This window comes from Gobius niger (genome assembly GCF_951799975.1).
Source record: "Gobius niger genome assembly, chromosome: 6".
In the NCBI taxonomy this organism is placed as follows: domain Eukaryota; kingdom Metazoa; phylum Chordata; class Actinopteri; order Gobiiformes; family Gobiidae; genus Gobius; species Gobius niger.
In genome coordinates, this window is record NC_136857.1 from 19,372,774 (window position 1) to 19,394,352 (window position 21,579).

At 41.9% G+C, this 21,579-nt stretch overlaps 2 protein-coding genes across 3 annotated transcripts; both read right to left on the minus strand.

The window, feature by feature from the left end:
- Positions 1 to 7,382: 7,382 nt before the first annotated feature.
- On the minus strand, positions 7,383 to 13,796 carry LOC306964423 (protein-glutamine gamma-glutamyltransferase 5-like; the record flags this gene model as incomplete). Its single annotated transcript, XM_079558415.1, has 13 exons — positions 7,383 to 7,536; positions 8,092 to 8,231; positions 8,633 to 8,793; positions 8,858 to 9,067; positions 10,135 to 10,371; positions 10,495 to 10,598; positions 10,889 to 11,024; positions 11,101 to 11,278; positions 11,353 to 11,481; positions 11,947 to 12,065; positions 12,165 to 12,401; positions 13,018 to 13,209; positions 13,763 to 13,796. 13 exons carry the CDS (start codon positions 13,794 to 13,796, stop codon positions 7,383 to 7,385), a joined length of 2,031 nt encoding a protein of 676 aa, XP_079414541.1.
- A 1,151-nt stretch (positions 13,797 to 14,947) lies between these two features.
- On the minus strand, positions 14,948 to 21,107 carry e2f1 (E2F transcription factor 1). 2 transcript variants are annotated; one of them, XM_079559118.1, is made up of 7 exons: positions 19,805 to 21,107; positions 19,394 to 19,487; positions 17,991 to 18,210; positions 17,762 to 17,914; positions 17,566 to 17,680; positions 17,216 to 17,492; positions 14,953 to 17,039 (listed from the first exon to the last, which is right to left on the minus strand). In XM_079559118.1, exons 1-7 carry the CDS (start codon positions 20,054 to 20,056, stop codon positions 16,801 to 16,803), a joined length of 1,350 nt encoding a protein of 449 aa, XP_079415244.1. In that variant the 5' UTR covers positions 20,057 to 21,107; the 3' UTR covers positions 14,953 to 16,800. The 2 variants fall into 2 exon arrangements, with proteins under 2 accessions (XP_079415243.1, XP_079415244.1); XM_079559117.1 differs by having other exon boundaries at positions 14,948 to 17,039; positions 17,566 to 17,914.
- Positions 21,108 to 21,579: the final 472 nt, after the last annotated feature.

A 21,579-nucleotide genomic window follows, 5' to 3' on the forward strand; every position in this document is an offset into this window, starting at 1 on the left:
TCTCTAACCTTAGTGTCTGGCAAAACAAACCTAAAAAGTGATACTAGAATACAAGTAGACACAATGAACGTTACGAAGTTTATACGTGTCAGAACTAAGTCACTCGTGCTCGGGCCATAAGCGCCACTGCTGGTGTCGTAGCATGTTGCATTTTTTTACTCATTAATTATCCGTGAGAGTAAATACTACGCTGACAGTATTGTACATCCAATTACACAATGGAGACAATTTTGTCACTCAAACTTGGCTGTAAATACTGTTTAAGAGGCGCTTGCCTGCAGTTAGCTTTGCCCGTTAGGAAGGAGGAGTTGGAGGATGCTGACCAGTGCAGGACACCTTGCTCTGAAACAGGGACAAACCCAGGAGTCGCTGCACAGTTTCAGAGGATCAGAGGAGACTGAAGGCAGCCAGCCAGGTTTCTTTTGGATGCTACGGTTTCCCCATCCTCCAAAGTCATGTGGGTCAGGTTGACACACAGCTCAGCCGCAGCAGCTCAGGACTGACACCTGAACACTATTTCGTTGTACGCTTGTACAATGAAAATAAAGCACTTACTTCTTCGTGATTACATTAGTGTGTATTGGTGACTGACCCGGTGGCAGCGAAGTTTCAATTCTGGTTTTCTGGCCAGAGACACCAGGGAGATGAAAGACCCCCCAATCATCTGATCAACATTTGTATTACCCCAGAGGGACTGCGGAAAGGATTTATTATGGTAAATAAGTTACGTAGTACTGCTTTAATGTTTGATCCTGAATGTTTTTGGTGCCCCCTCCTGGAACCGCCACCTTAACGTGGTAGAGGGGTTTGAGCACCCGAATGACCCTGGGAGCTCTGTTGTCGGGGGCTCCGTGCCCCTGGTAGGGTCTCCCAGGGCAAACAGGACCTAGGTGAGGGGTCAGACAATGAGCGGTTCAGAAGCCCCTTATAAGAGACCAACAGGCCCGGTTAATCGTGAGGCCGTCCTTCTGTGGACCCACCACCTGCAGGAGGAGCCATAAGGGGCTGGCGCTATGTGATTTGGGCAACTCCAACAGCTGCTCCCACGACCCAGCAACGGACAAGTGGAAGAAAATGGATGGATGGATAGATGTTTTTGGTGCAATTTTTTACCCTCCAGACTTTTTTTTATTGCCCTGTGCAGTAGCTTTCACAATGAAAACACACAACAAATTTAAACAGCCATAACATGCGGCTGAAAAATAAACTTTCTGAAAATTGATTATAAAAGTAACACAACGTGCTCCTCACCCCTCTGTGTCCTTTCTCTCTGCTGAGCTGATTCCTCATTCACCTGGGCAGGTCTCTCTTGGCTCCGGGTGCTCCCAGTCCACTCATATTAATCAGGCCGACTCTAATTGACTGATGGAGTCGTGTCCTCTGGAGCCAAAATGGCTGACACACTCATTACGCGGCCACATATTTTCTGCAGCAGAATGGCCCTGTACAATCCAATTCTACACATGTTTATGGCCACTTTATGGGTTCAGAAATGTGACTTTGAGTGTAATGCCTTGTAAATGAGCATAGTTAGTATGCGCTTGGAGCACTTTGTGCACAACACATTTGCAGCTACAAAGTAATGGAGTCCTGGTCTACTGAGTTGCTGTGTATTGTGTGTTTTTCAGTTAAAATTAGTCTAGTTTGACCTTTGGAAATCTCTGATAGCCCGTGAGATAAAGTAAAGTGATAGAACAATATTTTACAGACTTTCAAATACTGAAAGGTTGTAAAACCAGACATACCTACCCATTACGACGAATGTATCCGCACATGCCTTCAGTCCTAGTTTCATATTTTACTCCAAGTGTGTCTTCTCTTCTCCCGCTTCAATCTATGTAACAAATGCGTTAACACTAAATGACCTGTGCTTGGCAGTCGAAACGATCCATACATTTCCATGACGCTGCTTCCAAAATGAGTATGAATTTGTCTCATGGGACACGGGCTGAAAAATGCCACCAACACTGGAGTAGAAATATGCTCCGGTGGGCTGCCAGGGACCGGCGGGGGGGCAATTCATTTATATTAGGACATCCCATAGGCAGTTTGGCACACAGCTGACCCCAGAACATCCCTCTGTGCTGGGCTAATGGGGCTATGCTCAGCTGGACGGGATCACTCATGTGGGTCCTTATTCGAGCACATGTGAACAGGAAGTGGGCACGCACCAGGGATGACGTCCAATCACATTTCAGGTAACAGTGTGGAGGTTTATGCCTGCAGGAGCCTGCCCATGACAGAGATGCGATATGTTGACGCAGGTGATATGTTGACGTAGCTGATAAAATGAGAGACTTGGGGGGTGAGTCATCTCCGAGGTGTTACCAGTGAAGTTTCTATAAAGTTCTATTTGAATCTATTTAGAGGGACTAGATATAAAGTAGCATGTTTTGGGTTTTTTTGTACATAGCCAGATCTATCCACTATCTATCCATGGTGGTAACTAGTAGGCCATCTGGTTTACAAACAGCATATCGTAAGCTGACAAAAGTTGTATGGAAGCTGGCGAAGAGATCTAAATCTAAATTTCTTTATAGAAATATAAAGACACTGTTTTCATGAGAGAACGCAGAACTGTATTTTACTTTAAAAAGGAACAGGAAAATTACGTCATTAAATTGTGCTTAATAGGCGGTGGGGTTAAATACTTAAAAACTTCTTTTCACTCCGTTTTGGACATGTGCATTTTTAAACTTAGCTTTGAAAGAGTTTGCTTTTGTTCTTGATTTATTGATTTGTAACAGGCTTAATGCTTACATTTTTGTAGAGGCATGCTGTGTTACTCACATGTTCAAAATAAAAATCATTCATTCTTTCAATTTGTGTAGCATTGGATGTTGAAGTTAAGGGACTTTATTTGTCATTATACAACAACTGTACAGCAAAATTTGTCCTCTGCATTTGACCCATCCTTCGATGCTATTGGGGCAACCTGCAGGGACCGCGGACCCATGTCCAGATGTGGAACCAGGCTCATGGTCAGGAGAATTAACCTATTGTGCATGTTTTCAGTTGTGGAGGCAGCACATCTAACCGAGATGCCCAGACTTTACAATGTCATTGTTCTCTTAGAATTCCCCCGGCTGTTCCAGGATTATTTTACCATAAATTTATCTTCCAGTCCTTGTTTCCATCATGATGACATGGGTCTTTGTCAGAACTTTTTTCCTGTCACTTTAAAAAAAAAAAAAAAAAAGACCCCCCTTTTACACTCACATATGAGAGTAACTGGGGACTGGGATCACCGTTTGGGTGGCTTTTCTATCTCCTGCTTCGGGGCATATACTTTTCACTGCAGGAGAAAAAACTTTTGGTGATGATATAACCCTCTGCATGGATCTCAACCTCACCCTTTTATAGTCACAATCCCCAGAATAACTACCACTGTTTGTGCATGTTTTCTATAGAAAATCTGCCTTCTCCATATTATATCACAACTCTCCATGGGGACCTGACCCCCAGGTTGAGAACCACCAACCAGCACTAACAGCGATCCCAGAAAGATCATGGGCATGTGCCATGTGTTCACTTGCTTCCTCAAGTCTCAATTCTTTGATTCCTATACCCGTAAGTTCCCACACACAGACTAAATTAACAATGGTCCAAATATGTGTGACCTTGAGTGTCTATAGAAAAGAACTATACAGGGCAAATTGTAGAAGCCTGATTTTACTGGTTAAACTCTCAAACAAAGTCTAATACATTTGCAGTAACCACACACAGAACATTACTGCCATCATCTGTAATAAAACACAGTAATCCCTGGAGAAAGACAGGCCAGTCCAGGGTCAATTCACCAGACAACACGACTGACCAACCATTGTGCTCTACATCACACGGGCGCTTTAGCCTCTGCTGCTAATGAGCTATTACGGCGGTGACCTTCAGGACAAACTCATTACCAGGTGACAATGGACGCTCCATTCATTATTATAATTATCTGAGGCGCTTTCATTGGGGCTGGCTGCGTTTTCTGGCCTGGGTACGAGGAAGACTGAACGACTTACAAGCTGTTATCACCCATTACAATACACTGAAAAATGATTGTCATCCAGCGCAGTAGCTTGAAGGGATTCTCATATTTTATAGACTGTAATGAGGAGGCTTCTACTCAAATAAAATCCGAGCGAGTCCATTTGGTACATGAGCAATCTTAAATGCATTCTTCTCTCTGTGACGGGATCAGGCGGTGGCTCTCTAAATCTACTGAATAGGCCCATTATGAAGCTGTCTGAGTTGGCCCGCACAGACTGTGGATGGACACACACTTCAGGGCTCGGCAGCTGTTCAGTCTGCTCCGATCTGTCACATGGGCATCTATCAATATGGTCCCGCACAGCCCCCGTAGCAGCAGATTTACTAATGTTTTCTCTGCCACAGCTTCAACGTGCTGGAGAAGCATTGTAAAGACCAGAGGAGGTTGGAGTTGTTTGGCGGAGGTGAAGGGTCACGTGCAAATTCTAAATGTAATGGAGTATTAGAAATCATACATCATAAAGTTGATGTAGCTACAAAAGGTAATAAAGATGCAAAGTGAAAAACGAAACATGTAGCTCTTGCCAATGCAAATTGTCCACCTGAATCTGCAATGATGATCAAGTAAAGTTGCATGCAGATCTGCTCTGAAAACTAACCCTTTAAAAGATATGAAAAAAAGAAAAGTTGTTGTTGTCCAATGATTTAATCTCGAATGCATATGTGAGTGGTTGGTGATGGTCGGAGGGGCCGATGGTGCAGATTGGCAATAAGTAAATGAATAGTGACTATAGTGCTTTAAAGGTGCATTATGCAACTTCTTATGTGAGGAAAAAAAAAAAGATATCTGTGCATATTCGACCATGTTGTGACCCAGTGGCTGTGTGAGTGAGTGGTCAGTATGGCGCCTTTACTTTCCGTCACAGTGGTCTGTAGGACGCTACAGGAACAATTGTTTGGGAAGGTTTTCGCAGCTGACGGATCCTCTCACCAGAAAACTCACAAAACAATTGATCTTGGAGCGTTGTGAGACCACTGTGATTGAAAGTAGATGCTAACCACTCATACAGCTGCTGGGTCACTACAAGGTCAAATCTGCGAAATTCTGAAAAAAAAATTCACATAAAAAGTTGCATAATGCACATTAAAACAGAGCTAAGTAACTCATGCCCCTAGAGGCCATAAGCGCGACTGCAGGTGTCGTAGCATGTTGCGGTTCTTTACTCATTTATTGTCCGTGAGAGTAAATACTACGCTGACAGAGAAGACAAAGGGAGAGAAGGATGTTGGACATCAAATTACAGAATGGACATAATTTTTTCCACTCAACCTTGGCTGTAAACACTGTTTAAGTGGTGCAAGTCCACGGTTAGCTTTGCCCGTTAGCCTGTTAGCTTCTGGCCGGAGACACCAGGGGGAGATGAAAGTCCCCCAATCATCCCATTAACACTTCTATTATCCCCAGAGGGACTACGGAAAGGATTTATTAAGGTTAAAGAGTTACTTAGAAACACAGGCTTGTAAAGATCATTACAAGAGTCATCATGACATTTCGGTGCCTGGACTATTTCTTTCTAAAGGTTCAAAGTTAATTGTACAACTTTGAATTTTCATCCCACAACAGTTGAGGTGAATTTAGAATCTTACATAAAAATCACCATTTCAAAGCACTTATAGCACAAACTTATGCTTTGTTGTTGTTGTTTTTTTCATATTAAATGCCTATTTTGGTTCCTCTCTTATGCATGGAAGATGAAACAGCGAAATGCTCAACGTGATTAAGATGCAAGGAGACAGTGTGTAATTAAAACTGTAGAGGAAGACTGATTGCCGCATGACAGGCCGTAAAAAGGTAATGTTCAGATGTGTGGGCTGTGGTTCCAGTTGGTGGAGCTGGGATGGAGGGATGGGCGGAGGAGGAAAGGAGCGGTAGATGGTGCTAGGGCAGCCGTGACGGAGAGACATTAATAATTTATGATGGGCCCGGCGTTTGGGCGCGCTCACTGCTTCCTCTTGACGTTTAATTTGTCTGAGGAGCAGTGAGCGTGGATCTGATTATGGGCCTGCGTCTGACACCGGACCCCGATCACAGCTGTTCACTCTACACACGTCACCACTGCAGGTTAGCGGGCCGGGCAGGGCTGGGAAAAACAGCTTACAGGTGCAGTGGAACTTCTGAATTGAGTGAGCACGCTACTAACTTGGGGCTTTTGGAGAACACACAGAGGTAGCAACATTGGTGAATTGGCTATTTTAATTATTTTCAGACAATGAAGACCAATTAGTTTGATTTTTCATTTAAAATAGACGCTGTACCTGTAACTTATATTTATTGAACCTCATAACCCCCACCTGAACAGAGCACATTTTCTCCAGTTTGGCATTGCCCAAAGGAAAAACATCCAATTAAATCAGAATTGTAAGTCTTCACTTTCATATGAGGTGTTACATTGGCCTATAGGCTCCAATTGAGAAGCTTTTAGATTTGGGTAATGCTGAACTTAAAGCCACACCGTGTAGAATTTTACCCAATAAATACAATTGAAATACAATCATTTATTTTATGACAGATATTTTCATAATTGAAAAAATACCTCATAAATGTACAAACACTCATTTATGAGGCTCACCCCTCCTAAGATATAACTGTAAACTTTACTGGGAGTGGGTACGTCTCCAGCTCGTCTCCATGGAGATGTGACGAAAGGCAGTAGTTTCTCATCCAAATCCATTCTTTTATTACACACTGCAGTAACAGCATTTTCTGTGTCATTAGGAACATGTTTTGTTTTGCCGCAACAGTATAGTCCAAAATGTTACGCAGTGTGAAACAAATTACGAGGTACGAGGTTAAACATTTCATTTAAGCAACAAATAAAGTGCACAAAGCCTTGTTTTGTCTTGTCAAATTTGTAGACGGGAGCTTGTATATGGAAGCATCGAGCTGACAATGTGGGGTAAAAATTCTTGGTCAACTGTTCCAACTTTCTCACATTTACTCTGTTGCACTTTACTTTCATATCTAAAAAGTACAAATATTTTTCAATTCATCGATACAAAATATAAATGATCTATGCATGTTTAATTCCCCGTTGATATGTTCAATTATAAATGAAATTATGTGTATTTTCTTCAATTTTGCCTTATTCTCTATTCTTAGACAGTTCCCTGTGTATAGTTAGGTTGCTAGTGCCATCTGGTGTTCGGCTGCAAACATTACATGAATTAATCAGCACCACTATTGAGGTAAGTTCTCATTTGATAGCATTTCAAGCTTGTAGAATGGTAATTATTAGAGGCTGCAAGTGCGGCCCAATAGACGTTTGTGCATAGAAGTAGGCCCACGGTTAAACTAAATACAGAAACAACAATTTTCAAAACACCTTATACATTAAACAGTTTCATTAGTCATGCACTGAGATTTTCTGGAAACTTCGGCACACGACTCCAGGACTCTGACTGTGAGAAAAGGTCCCGTGCAGCAATTTGGTCCCTGGGGAGGACGCCATGATGGACACGCTGGCCTGGATGGACTCACCGGGCTGCAGCAGAGCCAGCCTGCAAGACAAGGATCAGGCCAAATCAGCCAAACATACAGCAGACATATTCACTACACACTCAGACATGAGGAGTTGGCATCCTTGAATAGAGTTAGTGAGTGTGTGATGGCCCGGTCTGTTTGGGGGATTTGTGTCAAAGCACGTTCTGTTTTCTTACAATTTGTCAGTTAAATTAGTTAATACAATCTTCACATTCTTCTGTCTTTTGCGGCTGGGAATTCAGAACCTTTAACAGTCTTGTCGTGAATTATTTACATCTAGTCTTAAATCATAGTGTTTCATTAGGCCAAACTTCTGACTCTTTGGGGCACACATTTTTGTGTCACTGTCATGGCTTTACCATATAGTTTCATAATCATTTGCATAATGTTTCTTCCATCCCTAATATGTTTGACGCCTTCCTTCACCTGCTTTTACTATCTTTCTCTCGCAGCACTAACAAACCAGACAGCATTGTCATACCACATTCCTCAAACACCCCCTTCACTTTACAAGCACTTTACAAGGCAGTTCACTGGTTAAGATGAGCAGATATCGCAGGAATGAAACTCACCTAGTCTCATGCTTGTTCTGTAACAGCCCATATCCGTCCACACACAGGACAGCACCAGCCAGGACATTGCCACAGTGGTTTGTGTAGGAAACATGGGTTTTATAGTTTTTCTTCATCTGAATGCTGTCTCCCCCTTCAATCTGTAAATTGTACACAAGACAATTACCAGATAAAGTTAAAAAACACAAGGGGTTGCCCATGCTTTTGCAGAGTAGGCAACTCCTCCAGGTAGGTAGTCCTGTCAAGAACCGGGCTATCTGAAGCCCTTTATTTTTGACAGCAAAGAGACTGGTCGAACACAGAGAATAACTTTCCCAGTTTTGTTTTTCAGTGAATTCTATTGAATTTCGCTTTTCTGGTCTGTTATGTAGTTTGGTTAAGAAAATATGTACTGTACAATATTTTATTTTTACTTTTTACCATCATCCCGTCATCATTCTTTCACACAGTATACTGCTAGTGGCTGGACGTTACAGCAACTATGAATATTGAGAAGGCTGCACCACGAACACTAGAAACCAGAAAAAATATCTTCCCTTACCTCTATGGTGATCTGATGTGAACATATATTGAACTCCTGAGTAGCCAGGACTCTCTCTTTACTCCTCATGTCCTTTACCACCACAGCAATGTTCACAATGTCGTCTTGAGTGAGCAGGAACTTGTACTGCGAGGCTTGGATGCTGTGATGGAGGGTCAGGACTGAAAACATAACACAAAACTTCAGTAATCTTTACAAACCGTCCTTAAGTCAACCTTGTCTGACCTTGGAATGGCTGTATCTCCAGTTGGCGATGCGTCCTCCAGAAGTTCTCGTGGGGAGAACTGTTGTAGTGCTTGAGCTGGGCGTTGAGGTGCTCCGTGAGGAAGCGCGGGTGGCTGGAGTGGTTGGAGACGGTGACACAGAGGCAGATAGAGTCACCCATAGAAGGGGCCTTCTCCATGTCCATGGACACCTCCAAATGTGGTGGACTAGCTGATGGACAAGCATGTGCTTTAGTCTGGCATAGTTTGACACAGGAGAGGATCCCAGACAGATATGTCAGAAATACCCCAATTGACTAATGAACCTCCTGGGACCTTCTAGCTGCGCCACTGTGCTCTTTTTCTCCTCTCAATCACCAATCACTCACTTACTCTCCTCTATGTAACATACTAACAACAACAGAAAACTGGCTCATAGGAAGTCAAATATTTTAGGCTGAGCATCTCACATGACATGTCAAATTTAACACATCCAACCCAAGTAAGTATTTTCTTCAGGAGCTCAATTCTCAAAATTCTTCTGAACTTTACAGTGACATTTTTACAACTACTGACGCCAAAGTACCAATAAAAATGGGACTGAGAGGATGGCGAAATATGTCACATTTCCAGTTTAAGGATTTTCCCTCTTGAACAGACAGTATCGTTGTTTGCCTAAATAATATAATGTTCTTTTGTTCAGGTTGATATTCATTCAATTTAATACTATTGTATTTATATTTACTATATATTTAATTGACAGTGCAGGAATATGGTTCTATTTGCTCTTATATTGTTTAATGATTTGCCTGTAAACCTGCTTGACTGACAAAAAAATAGTTTGCCACATATTTGTATATGTATTCGTACATGTATCATACAGTGAATACTTACTGGATATTCTTCCTAATGAAGCAGGTGAAGAACCTAATGCTGGAGAGGGCATTTCTGTGAAGGGTATGGTTTATTATTATAGCAACTCAAACCTTTTGTAAATGTCCCAGATGAATTCAAGCAAACATACTTAGATTAGAAAAAAGGGGAGAGGACTGAACGCGACGAGGCACTGGTCCATGAGTGTTTTTTTTCAAGCCTAAAAAGAAAGGATTGAAACCAACTTTAATTGTTTCATTCATTTTTCGTTATTATATAAAAATAGACTTGTGGGAAACTGGATTTCCTGCATATTACCATGATACTTTTACATTGTTAAATAAATAGTTAGTTAAAAAAAATTAAATAAAGCACATTATTCCCAAATATTTCTTTTGTGTTTTGTAAATGTGTTAAACCACTCACTCCTGGCCTTGTAAGTATGTGTGAGGTTTTCTGGTTTGTCCGATCCAATGTTCTTGGTGTAGATGAGCTGTCCCACCCACTCTGTGTCCATGCTCCGACCCACCACCAGGCCGTCCCGAACAATCAGCCGGATCACATCTGCATCCACTGAGGCCAGGATGAACGAGGCATCAAAAGGACAGCGAAGGCATCTCTTCTGGACGGCTGAAACTGGACAGGGACCACAGCAGAAGACTCCTTGAGAGGAAAAATACACAATGTTTTATTTTTCATGTAAATGTTCTCCAATATTTGTTAAAATATGAACCATAAATCAGGTCCTCGTGTTTCATAACATGAACTCTCTAAACCATACTTTACCTGCGCTCTTCTCCTGAGGGGTGGGGTCCACCACCTGCCAACCATCAAACTCTTCTCTCAGGTCCACTCTCCTCATCCAGCACTCCACCCACACATGGAAGTTCCTGAAGACACAAACCAGCCACAATTACAATTGGTTATTCACAGTTTGCTGGTTACTAAAGATAAATGAGAATATTTCCATCTTAAGGAGTACTGTATGCAACATTTCATTTTATGATTATTTAGTTTTGGTTATTTGTCATTTGGACTTTAAACAATTACCCAAAACAAACCGATATTCCTCTACATTAGGACCAAATTAAGTTTATACGTAGCTACATGAGCAAATAAACATACTTAATGAATACATGACATAAATGTTACATTTGAACAATGGTTCAGTCACACCCACCAGATGCTGTCCTTTGATAAGTTGAACTTCTCCCCTCTGCTGGAATAGTATTCTTCGATTGTCAAGTTTGCATTGGCGTCATGGGCTGCATTAAAGACAGTCACCACTCTGGAAGGAATTCCCAACACTCTCAACACTGCAACACAACCATGAACATGATTTGTTCATTAAGAGAAACTCTACACTCATTAAATTGCTAAACTGAGGATTACCTGTGCAGAGGACACAGGCGAACACCCAGCACTGTCCGTACCGCACTGGGCTGCAGTTAGATGACATCCACTGGTGCAGGATCTCTGCACTGCCTGTCCACTCTGTGGGACTCACTCCATCTTTGTAACTGCCCTGCCACTTCCCTGCCAGAACTCCCAGGTCATCATTACAGTTCACCTAAATAAGGGAATACATTAATCTTTATGACACTATACTTTAATCAAACATAGGAAAAGAGTATGATGGCTCACCATCGCACAGAGCACCCTGCAGAGGTAGACGGGGTCAACTCTCCGAAGGTAGTCGGTCTGTCTGTCGCTTTGATGCTGTGGACTCACTTGTAGAAGCTGCATACATGCCTCCAGAACCCCAGACTCGTACTGTGGAAATAGATCTGTATGATGCTTCACAGACATCAACTTAGCGCATGAAATCCAACTGTAGTGAACATACATCAGATGTACATGACATATGTAACATATATTCAATAATATTTCAGAGAGCATTGATTTTTGGGAAGGATATGCACAGCATGTAAACATGTTTTACCACCTCACAACATGTAATTTGTATGTGTGTGTTTTGGGGTAGATACCAAGACAAGGGAAACAGGGAAAACAGGATAGTTCAAAACCAGTTCTAAGTCTAAACCTGGACTAATTCACATCTTAGCTAGGTCTAAGTAATTTATAAAGCAGATCTAAACCTGGTTCAACTAATCTAATACGGACAATAACAACAGATGCATCACAGACATATTTTTTAATAATGGAGCTTGTACGCGGGAAACCAATTAAAAAGGCCTGGTATTTGACCAGAATAAGCTGTTCTCCCGTACCACAGACCTGTCCAAAGGCCCAGGGCTGCTGCCTCACACTTTGATGCGTGCCCACATACACCAGCCCATAGTCACTCTGAATGTACTCCTGCAGCTGCACTTCCAGCGGCATAGATACTGGGTCATCTGAAATACAAAGGTATAGCTTAACCAACACTAAAACAACTCATTTCTATTTAACACAAACTGGCAACATAATATCACAAACGCACACTGCCGTTTTACCTTTAAACCAAGGGTTGCAGAGCAGCACAAATGTGCCCAGTTCATAGTTGTGCATGTTATGGTGACTCTGTATATGCAGTAGGAGGTGGTATGAGGCCACAGAGGAGAGCACAGGGGAACACACGTGCACACTCACAGAATGAGAGTGCACGTCGTCAGGGAAGACTCGGGCTGACCAGCGCAGCGGACTGTGGCACTGTGCAGTGAAGTGCACCGGGAACCTCTCAGAATTATTTCCTACGGAAAAGAAAAACAATATGTTATGATGATAAAGGCAAGGAGACCATTTGCTTCTAAGGATTTTTAAGAATACCACTGCACTGAAAAATAAAACTTATGGTCAATGCAAAGATACATTCAACCGGGTGTATTTAAGAGAGGTTTTAACACCTGCATTTAGACCTGGAAGATTAATGCAGCCCAGACTTACAGGAAAATGTTACTTGCGGCTATAATTGTCTCAACAAGAACAACAAGATCAACAAGAAGCTTGAGGGCCACCAAAGACTGGTCTAAGGGCCACATTTGGACCATGGGCCACACTTTACGCTCTACTGTCTAAGACAAAGCCTGAACTCTTTTGTACATTTTTTGCACATTTTCATGGGTCACACAATCCCCTCAGGTAATGTACAGTAAAACACTTACGGTCATCATACAAAGGCTCTCCCTGAACTGAAACTGTAACGTGAAACATGGTGAATTATTGTCGCACAAACCGTTTTCCATTTTCTATGACAGATCATGTGTTTAGGCTCTCGGTCACCCAGGAATAATCCATCGTAGCACATTTGAAAATCTCTTCTACAGTATGACTGTGATGCTGGAAAACAGACAGTCGGAGCACACATACCCAGCTGCACCTCCAGGTCGAGGCTGTGCTTAGACCAGTTGATCGGCTGGTGGAACACAAGCGTCACCTTGAAGGCCCACCCTCTCCTCACCACCAGCTGATGAGCGCTGAGCCCCGCCGTTTCATGGGTAGCGTGATTGTGTTGGGTTTCAAAGTTTATGAACTTCAGCTGGCAGTGGTCAGCGATCAGGGCTAGACAAACAGACACACCATTCATAAAACGCTTTTGCTGGTGCAGTGAGGACTGGATAAGCTTCGTAAAAGAAACAACAACTGCAACTGGTTCAATGCAGTCTGAAAAGTGGGCATTATTCATCTCATTACAATATTTCTCTGTTGGTGATTTGGAATTAATCTCTTTTTATATTGTATGACTAAAAAAGCGGCAGAAACCATCACCACTTTTTAATGTGTGGAGTCTGAAACTGCTCACTATTCACCAATTTAGTTATGAATAAATCAATGCAAACCCGTCTTTCATAAGGACAATGCAAAACAGTGACTTGACTCTATCATAGTGTTCACTATTGTACTACTGTGATTTCTCTCAGTGTTAACAATCATTGTCAGTCCACACCACTTGTCAACAATGAATACATAGCTGAGCACAGAAAGTTACAAATCCAGTACAGTCAACATTATACAAACAAACAAAGGACAGACCTCAACAAAGCCATGAGTATGAGTCAACTTGAGAAGGAAGTGTTAGTAAAATTTGCTTTGAATAATGGAAATAGAAGCTCACCCCTGCCATTCACTGCCTGCTGCATGCAGTCCATGTTGAGAGTGACTGGTGCGACGTGTGACAGGAGGAATGAAGGCTGCGGCCACACCTCTGCTGTGGCCACTGGTGCTCCACAGGGGGAAGGGGCTGGAGCCAAACAGGCTGAACGAAGGTTTTTAGCTCCTCGGACAAGTCATTTAAGGCTGGAATCTGAGATAAGTCAGATAATTATTAGTCCAACAGCACAGATCACCTATGGAACTGCAGGTCAAGTGTTGCATCTGAGCTATGCATTGTCTTTTGTAATCACACCTTTGACTGAGCAAACACAATGTGAAATCATAAATTCCAGGCTGAGAGGGAATTCTTAAAAAGAATGAAACAATAATTAACCATATGCTGTGACAGAAAGAAAAGTACATTTATTAAAGGTACACTGTGTAACATTTTGGAATATACTGTTGCCAGCAATACAATCCAAAACACACAGAAAATGCCCTTAGATAACCAAAGGATTGATTTGGATGAGGACCAAACCTACTAAAATTTGACATTTGGCTGCTTGACGTTCCCTTTCCCAGTGAAGTTAGTCAGGTCTGAGGAGAGGTGAGCCGCTCACTGCAAAATCGCTAAAATCAAAACATGTATTGCATTACAGTTTTGGGGTTTTGAGTTTTAAACTGATTTTTGATTGAACCAGGACCTCACCAATTTATTTTAAAGGGGAGTCCGGATGTACATACTTTTAGTGGAAGTGCATATTGGACAGTGTTGATGTAATGCCATATTTTACCACTAGAGGCCGATCGTGGCGAACTAATCAACTAGCTGAGCGAAAGGAAATCAATCTCCATAATAAGTATATCAGTCAAAAACACCTTCAGGTATCGCTAATGTTAATGTTCGATATGTCTAGTTACTGAGAGGTTTGAAAGAATATATGTATTGCTTAAAAGTAGGCTATACCATTAAACACACAGCAAATGAAAAATAGTATTTTTTATTTCTGTCCACAATTGATACAAAAGGGCATAGTTTAATATTCGAAAGTACAAAACTGTTAACCCAATATGTAACAACAAAAATAACATTTTTAGCAAAAATAGGGGAAGTTACTGTTAAATCTAGCAATAAAAGAATATCCCTCAAAAGCACTTTGAACATGTCAGGTATCAATCAAAGCGTACATGGATTTATGGTGGTTGATCGTAAACAAAATGGCTTTGGACAATCGAACGAATTTCAAACAGGTCTAGTCCGGTTCGGTAAAATAATGAATCTAGACAAACGTTGGGATTTAACACCACTCAGAATATGTGTAAAGTGTTATGAATACTCACAGAATGAAAACATTTGTTGTCATTTCAATACGCACTCACAACAAGGCACAGCATACAGCAAGAATTACACTTAACCCTCAAGTAGCCATCATTCAATTTCAGGCCAACAACGTTAGAAAAAATAAACCCTCGGTGTCGGCAAAGTTGCCTAGATTTTAGAGAAAAAGATGAGATGGTCTTACCGATTATCAAGAGCTGGAAGTGACAGTTTGATAGTTTGATATAGCAGGACATGAATATATTTCTGGGCATGTAATAAAGCGCTTAGCAAAGCTTTGCTTTATTGCATTAAATTAAAACCATCATTTTAACCACAGAATCAAATCCCTTGAGTAAGTTCTCTCCAAATGTTGATGGCGTGGCTCTGACGCATCGCTAAACTTTACTAAACTATTTCATAATTAAATCAAAAACGTTTTTGTTTTGTGTTTGTTTACTTAAAGATACTACAGCAACTGCCCAAAACAATAAAACCATTGTACCATTTCTCTAACAAACCCCATTTAAATAAATATAAAAATTGCACACACAAACGCAAGAAAATAAACTTCAAATAAAATAATCAAACTTAGTAGCTTCATAACTTATGTGAAATATCATTTCTAACTCTACATTATACACAAAACACATTTTCTCATTTGAACCATTTCAAAACATGATGAGACTTTTTGCTTCTAGTTACACACGGCAATGATTTGGATGGCTCTTAAGAGATAAGTACTTGGATCATGGATTGAAGATCTGAACTTTAACCTTGATATAACAATAGTGGGATGTTTTGATTGGGCCAAAACAAAACTGTCACTTCCACGAGCTATTCCTGGAGCAAAACTGATTAGAAAAGCAGAAACTCATTGTGTTTAAAAGCAGCAGATGGGGAGTTAAGTCAGCCATTTGAGCCAGCGACAATGTACATGAGAGAATTGTGAATGTCTAGCCCTTTAAGACACAATAAATACTGATTTAAGTATTCCAACCTGTTATACATTTCCAGGGATCAAAGCTTTGGACAGCCAATCCACACTGATATGTGCATGCCAATTCTCACGTGAGATAGGCTGGTCCCATGTAAAAGGAAAGGGAGAAAATCAAATTGTGGCAATATCGAATGCAACATTCTTAACACATACTTGCATTAAAACATTCCGGCCACCTCCGAACACGACTAAATACACAACACACAAATCAAACGACTGAAACAACTGCGGCAGTCCTCACAAAATATAGTTTACCAATTCTCTGCCAAGTGGATGGTGATGCTGTTACTCGTACTGTCTCATTTATGTATTCATTCATACTTGAGTTTAGTATGTTTAGTATGGATTGATTCAATTATCTACTGCACTGCCACAACATTTTGAAGGCTCAGTCATCTGTTTTTACTACCAGCTCTGACGACTTCACTTCCAGAACGTTCGAGCTACACATACAGTGCACCGAGTATGTGATTTAGTAATTGAAGAGGAAACCAACCCCAACCCTACCTGCTTAAAACCTACCTCCACTGTCCATACATAAACATCAACAAAAGAGAACCTCACTTAGTCCAAATATCAAAAATGATATATTCTCATAAATAATTTAAATAGCTGGGCTAAAGCTAAGAACCTTGTCTAAAAGGTTTAAATGGCCAAGAAGAAGTGCTAATATTCTGCTGTACAATCGTGTGAGTTAATAAAACCTCCAGCCTCGGTTTGAGGGTCAGTGCGAGTGTCTCCTTCAGGTGTCCCCTAAAACCTGGGAGAGGTCTCCAAACTCACAGTCGAACAGTTCACTAATGCCTTCATTGTCCTCCAGGCCGAAGTGGTAGTCATGACTGTGAGGAGGAGACAGGTTGATAAAACCGTCCAATGGGAGAGGAAGACCGTCTCCACCGAGGAAGTCCGAAGAGGACAGAGGAGAGAAGTCAAAGTCCATGTCCCCCAGACCAGCAAAGGCGTCTCCTCCCAGCAGGGATTCTGTGGACGCAAAGATGGACATTTCAATCATTTGTTTGGGACATTACTAGGGACACGTCTTATAGTTCACAATTAGATTGTCACACTACTTTGTATATGATTAATATACGCAGTAAATGTGTATTTTTATGACATAGTAGTAACTATAACCGTTATGTGTAGTAAACAGTACTGACCTGTGTCTCCCCCTAACAGGCAGGAAGAGTCCTGCTGAGAGGCAGCAGTGACTGTGGAGCAGGTGGAGGTTGGAGAGGACAGACCCACTTCCAGGGCATTGGCAGTGTTCCTGGACTGTGGTCGGTCGGGTGAATGTAGGGGCAGGACAAGAGACGCATCTCCATTAGGTTTTAAAGGACTGCTTCCTGTAACTGGACTGCAGACTCCAGAGCTATCTTCAGGACAGAGGAACACGTCAATGGGCCCTTGTGTGCTTTTGAGAGAAACCTGGTAACCCTGAGGCACACGTGATTTAGAGTTAACATCACATCATCAGAAGGAAATCTCAGAGCACACTCTATATCTATACCTCGCTGGGCTCTGTAACCTGCATCTGTGTCTCTGGAGGAGCTCTGATTACCATCACCAGCTGATCCGGAGAGTCAAAGGACTTCTTCAGGTCCTGGCACCGCACATATCCCAACGTGACCAACATTAAGGACAACACCTTAATGCAGCAAGTGAAATAATAAAACAGAAGTAGAAAGTTTACATTTAAAGGATATTTCTTGTTCTGTGGGTCTTCTGTGAGCAGTCTCAGTTGCAGGTTGCATTTAGTCATCAACTCATCCAACTTCTCCTCTCTGTCAGCCAGATCATCAAGTTCTCTCTGCAAAGTCTTCTGACGGCACACAGCGTCCCCATCTATACGGTTCCCGCTGCGTGGATAAAACAGCAATAAAACACTGACTCTCCAACACTCCAAAACAAACCACGTCAGGGTTGGATACGCACAGCCACTGAATATGGTTCTTGGACTTCTTAGAGATGAGCTGAATGCCCTCCAGGACGTTGGTGATGTCATATATTCTTCTCTTTTGGACGTCCAGAACCTGTGAGGCCCAGTTAAGGTCCACCACCCCGTCAGCAGACTGGGACAGGAGATCCAGGAAGCGCTTTGTGGTCAGATTTAAAGACGTGTCGTATCGGGATTTCTCTGAGATGATTCGAGGAACTGAAAGAATAAACAAAGCATAAATTGAGAAAATGGACAGGTACTAAACACCTGTTGACATACATACAACAACACGACATTTAAAAACCAGTGGCAAAAACACACGTTTAATAAATCACCAACATGATTTATATTGTATTGTCTGTATTCTGGTTTCACAAAGAAAATTTAAAAAAATAAGGTCTAGCCGTATCAACATTTTGTTTTAGAGGAACAGTGCAATTTAAGATTTACTTTTTAAATTTAGCATTTAAAAATGTGTTAATCTGCAAGTCTTTTTTAACGTGTAGTAATACATGAACAAGAGTACACCAGAATCACAATTTGTTCCAGCAGTGCACTTGTTTCACGCCAAGTACCACTTTTAAAATATGTGACTTTCCAAGTCCCACCAGGCAAAGATCATGATCAGATCAGAACTAAACCAAGGGTAACAGTGGCTCAGGTCACCCTTGTAAATGAAATCTGGCTGAGTAAAAGTCAAATAAATAAATAAAGATGGTAGCCTATAGCGGGTCGTCTCAAGACCGGACATTTTGTGGTTCAAACCCCAGCTCCCGTAGGCACAAACTGTTATTGTTTCCTTGGACAAGCCCATTAATCCACATTGCCTGTGTGAATATGGTGTGCTTATGAGTGCTTGGTGGTGGTTGGAGGGGCCGATGGCGCAGCAGGGCAACCTCACTACCCCAGGGCAGCTGTGGCTAAAATAGTAGTTCACCACCGAGGAAGGAGTGAATGAATAATGACTACAGTGTAGCACTTTGAGAAGCTTGTCAAGCTTGTAAAATGCAATACAAGTGCAATAATTAAACCGGGTGTAAAACAGACCAATATTGGACTAAATTATGTCCACACTGGGTGTATGCTATGTCTCAACGAAGGAAAAACACCAAACTTCCATGCATTATTAAAGCTAAAGGCAAATATCTGTAATATAATTAAATAGTCTTTAACTGCAGATAACAGATTGAGAACAACTGGCTTAGACGAAAAAAGCAAATGAAAGCAAGCAAGTTTCAGCACTGTCTTTGGCGAGACAAAGACTTTGACGACCAGGTGAAGACAATACCAGTGTGAAAGGCCGCCGCTTGTCTTTATGAAAGCACTACTGTTGTGACTGCAGAGACAGCTGCTCAGAGGTCAGTGGGTCAGTATGGTGTCCTAAAAGTGCAGTACGAACCTCGGGGAGGGGCCGGCGTGGAGGGGGGAGCTGTGGAGGGTCTGGTGGTGCTCACATACTGATGATCACTGTCTAGGTCCAATTTCCTTTTCACCTATAAACAAACAACAGTCTAAAAACAATCTGTTTAAATGTGATGGACAAATGCGCTTAGCACGTCACTGAGGTATTTTTTCAAGGTTTTCAGGCAAACTATAAGCTCATGGCTCCTATGAAAAATAAGTTCAATACAGTCAAAAAATATATATATATTTCTCTTTTTGTCTGTAAATATTGTGCACGCACTGTCTTTAGATTAGACAATACTGGAGTAATAGAACATATTTTGGGAGATCATTGACATAAAACAGAGTACATAATGACTCAAGCCTGGTCAGGAGAATTGATCTTTCTCTTTCACTTTGCCCTCACCGGCGGCCTTCCCACTGTGGGTCGTCTCTTGTCCTGGATGGTGACGTTTGGGGGTCCCTGTGGCGTGGCAAACAGCAGAATTTCGCCTGTGCTGGTCGGGGCGGCTGTGGGGTGGAGTCCCTCATGGCCCGGGCTTGTGATGATCACAATCTGGTGGTCGTCTCCCAGCTGTATAGTCCCAGAGTTGAGCAACGTCTCAAAGTCTGCCAATAGATCCTCCGATGTGTGCCCAGTTATCAGAGTCTCTGACATGGCAAAAGCAGTTCTCCTTGACAATGCAGTGCAGGCTCAAGTATTAAAAATCTAGGGGCTGTTGTAAACAAATAGCCAAATGCATTTGCACAACTTTAAGTGTTACTTTATCTTTTTACAATATTTTGACAGTCTGTTTAAAACTATGTCAGCCCAGCCTTAAAATGTCAATATAAGCAAACTCTCACTTTTACAGAGATGATTATGAAGAACATATGTACAGATGATACATATAAAAGCTTCATAAACTAGACAGAACCTGATTCACTGTGACGGCTGTGCAAGGGCATTGAAAAACAGGAAATTTGACAAACGTAAAAACGTGGCTAAGTGCATAATAGACCCCCTATTTGCAACTCAATTGTAACATGTTTGGCAGACTGAAGCTCATTTATAAAGCAGTGCGACAGTAAATGGAAAAGATTAGCGGGCTAGCAGGAGAACAGGCTAATCTTTTGTTTTCATGTGTCCTGTCATTACAGTACACTGTGAGGCCTGGCCACACTGTGCATGACAAAACTACACTGCCATGCTAACGCGCTAGCTTAGGTCCGAGTCAAAAATATGAGTGAACTAAGATATAGATCGGACTCCTAACACAACTATATGGAGTTTAGGTCAATAATTAAAATGTTGGACGGGAAACTCGGCTCACTGTAAGTGCTATTACAACTTTATAACAGCTACACAAGAGTAGGCTAGCAAGCAAAAATAGCGAAACGGAGCCAAAGGTGAATGTCTGAGATTACGATCCTCCAAAAGGACAAGTATCCGAGTGAAAATTACATAGAAGACTTAGTCTGTGAATGTCCGGATAGGATTAGCATGTTAGCTTTAGCCGCAGTTCTTCAACCCCCTCGTTTTGTTGGGGCACGCAGGAAGCTGGAACTGGATATACGAGCAAGGCAATGTGGTAAAATAAAAACACAAATCCTTTTAAAAGTCCAGCCGCTGCTCCTCCGGGTGCATCCCTCTGTGCCGCGTCCACGGACAAAAGCCCCGTCGCGACCCCGCTGTAATTGTTGTTATTGTCCCAGCTGATCTACATCTAAACAAGGGTCGGGCACTTTTCGCGCGAAACCTTTTTTGCCGCGAAACCGGCACGTGGGTGGATTTGAGCGTTGCCATTGGTCGAGGGAACGTGCCTTCTGCAGGGCGGGACTGGGGGGGTGTCATTTGTCCTCGCAGCTGTCTGTCTGTGGTCTGTCACCGCAGCGAGCGCAGAAACATAGATGACGTGATGCGTTCAGGTACCTGGAAATTTAGGGACAAACACTTACACATTTAAAGTTAAGACAAATGTGCTAATTAATAATATTTTTTATTGTAAACAAAATATCTGCAAATGCTTTATTTAGCCTTTATAGTTGCTGTAGGACAGGGGTATGTGCACGTAGGTCTCCGGGTGCTCCACGGTGCCAGGACTCCTCTGACTAAATAAAATATAAAAACAATGAAAATAGAATGAAAAAAAGTTATTTTCTGTTGTTGATGTTTCATTTTATTTGACTTTAAATGCATTT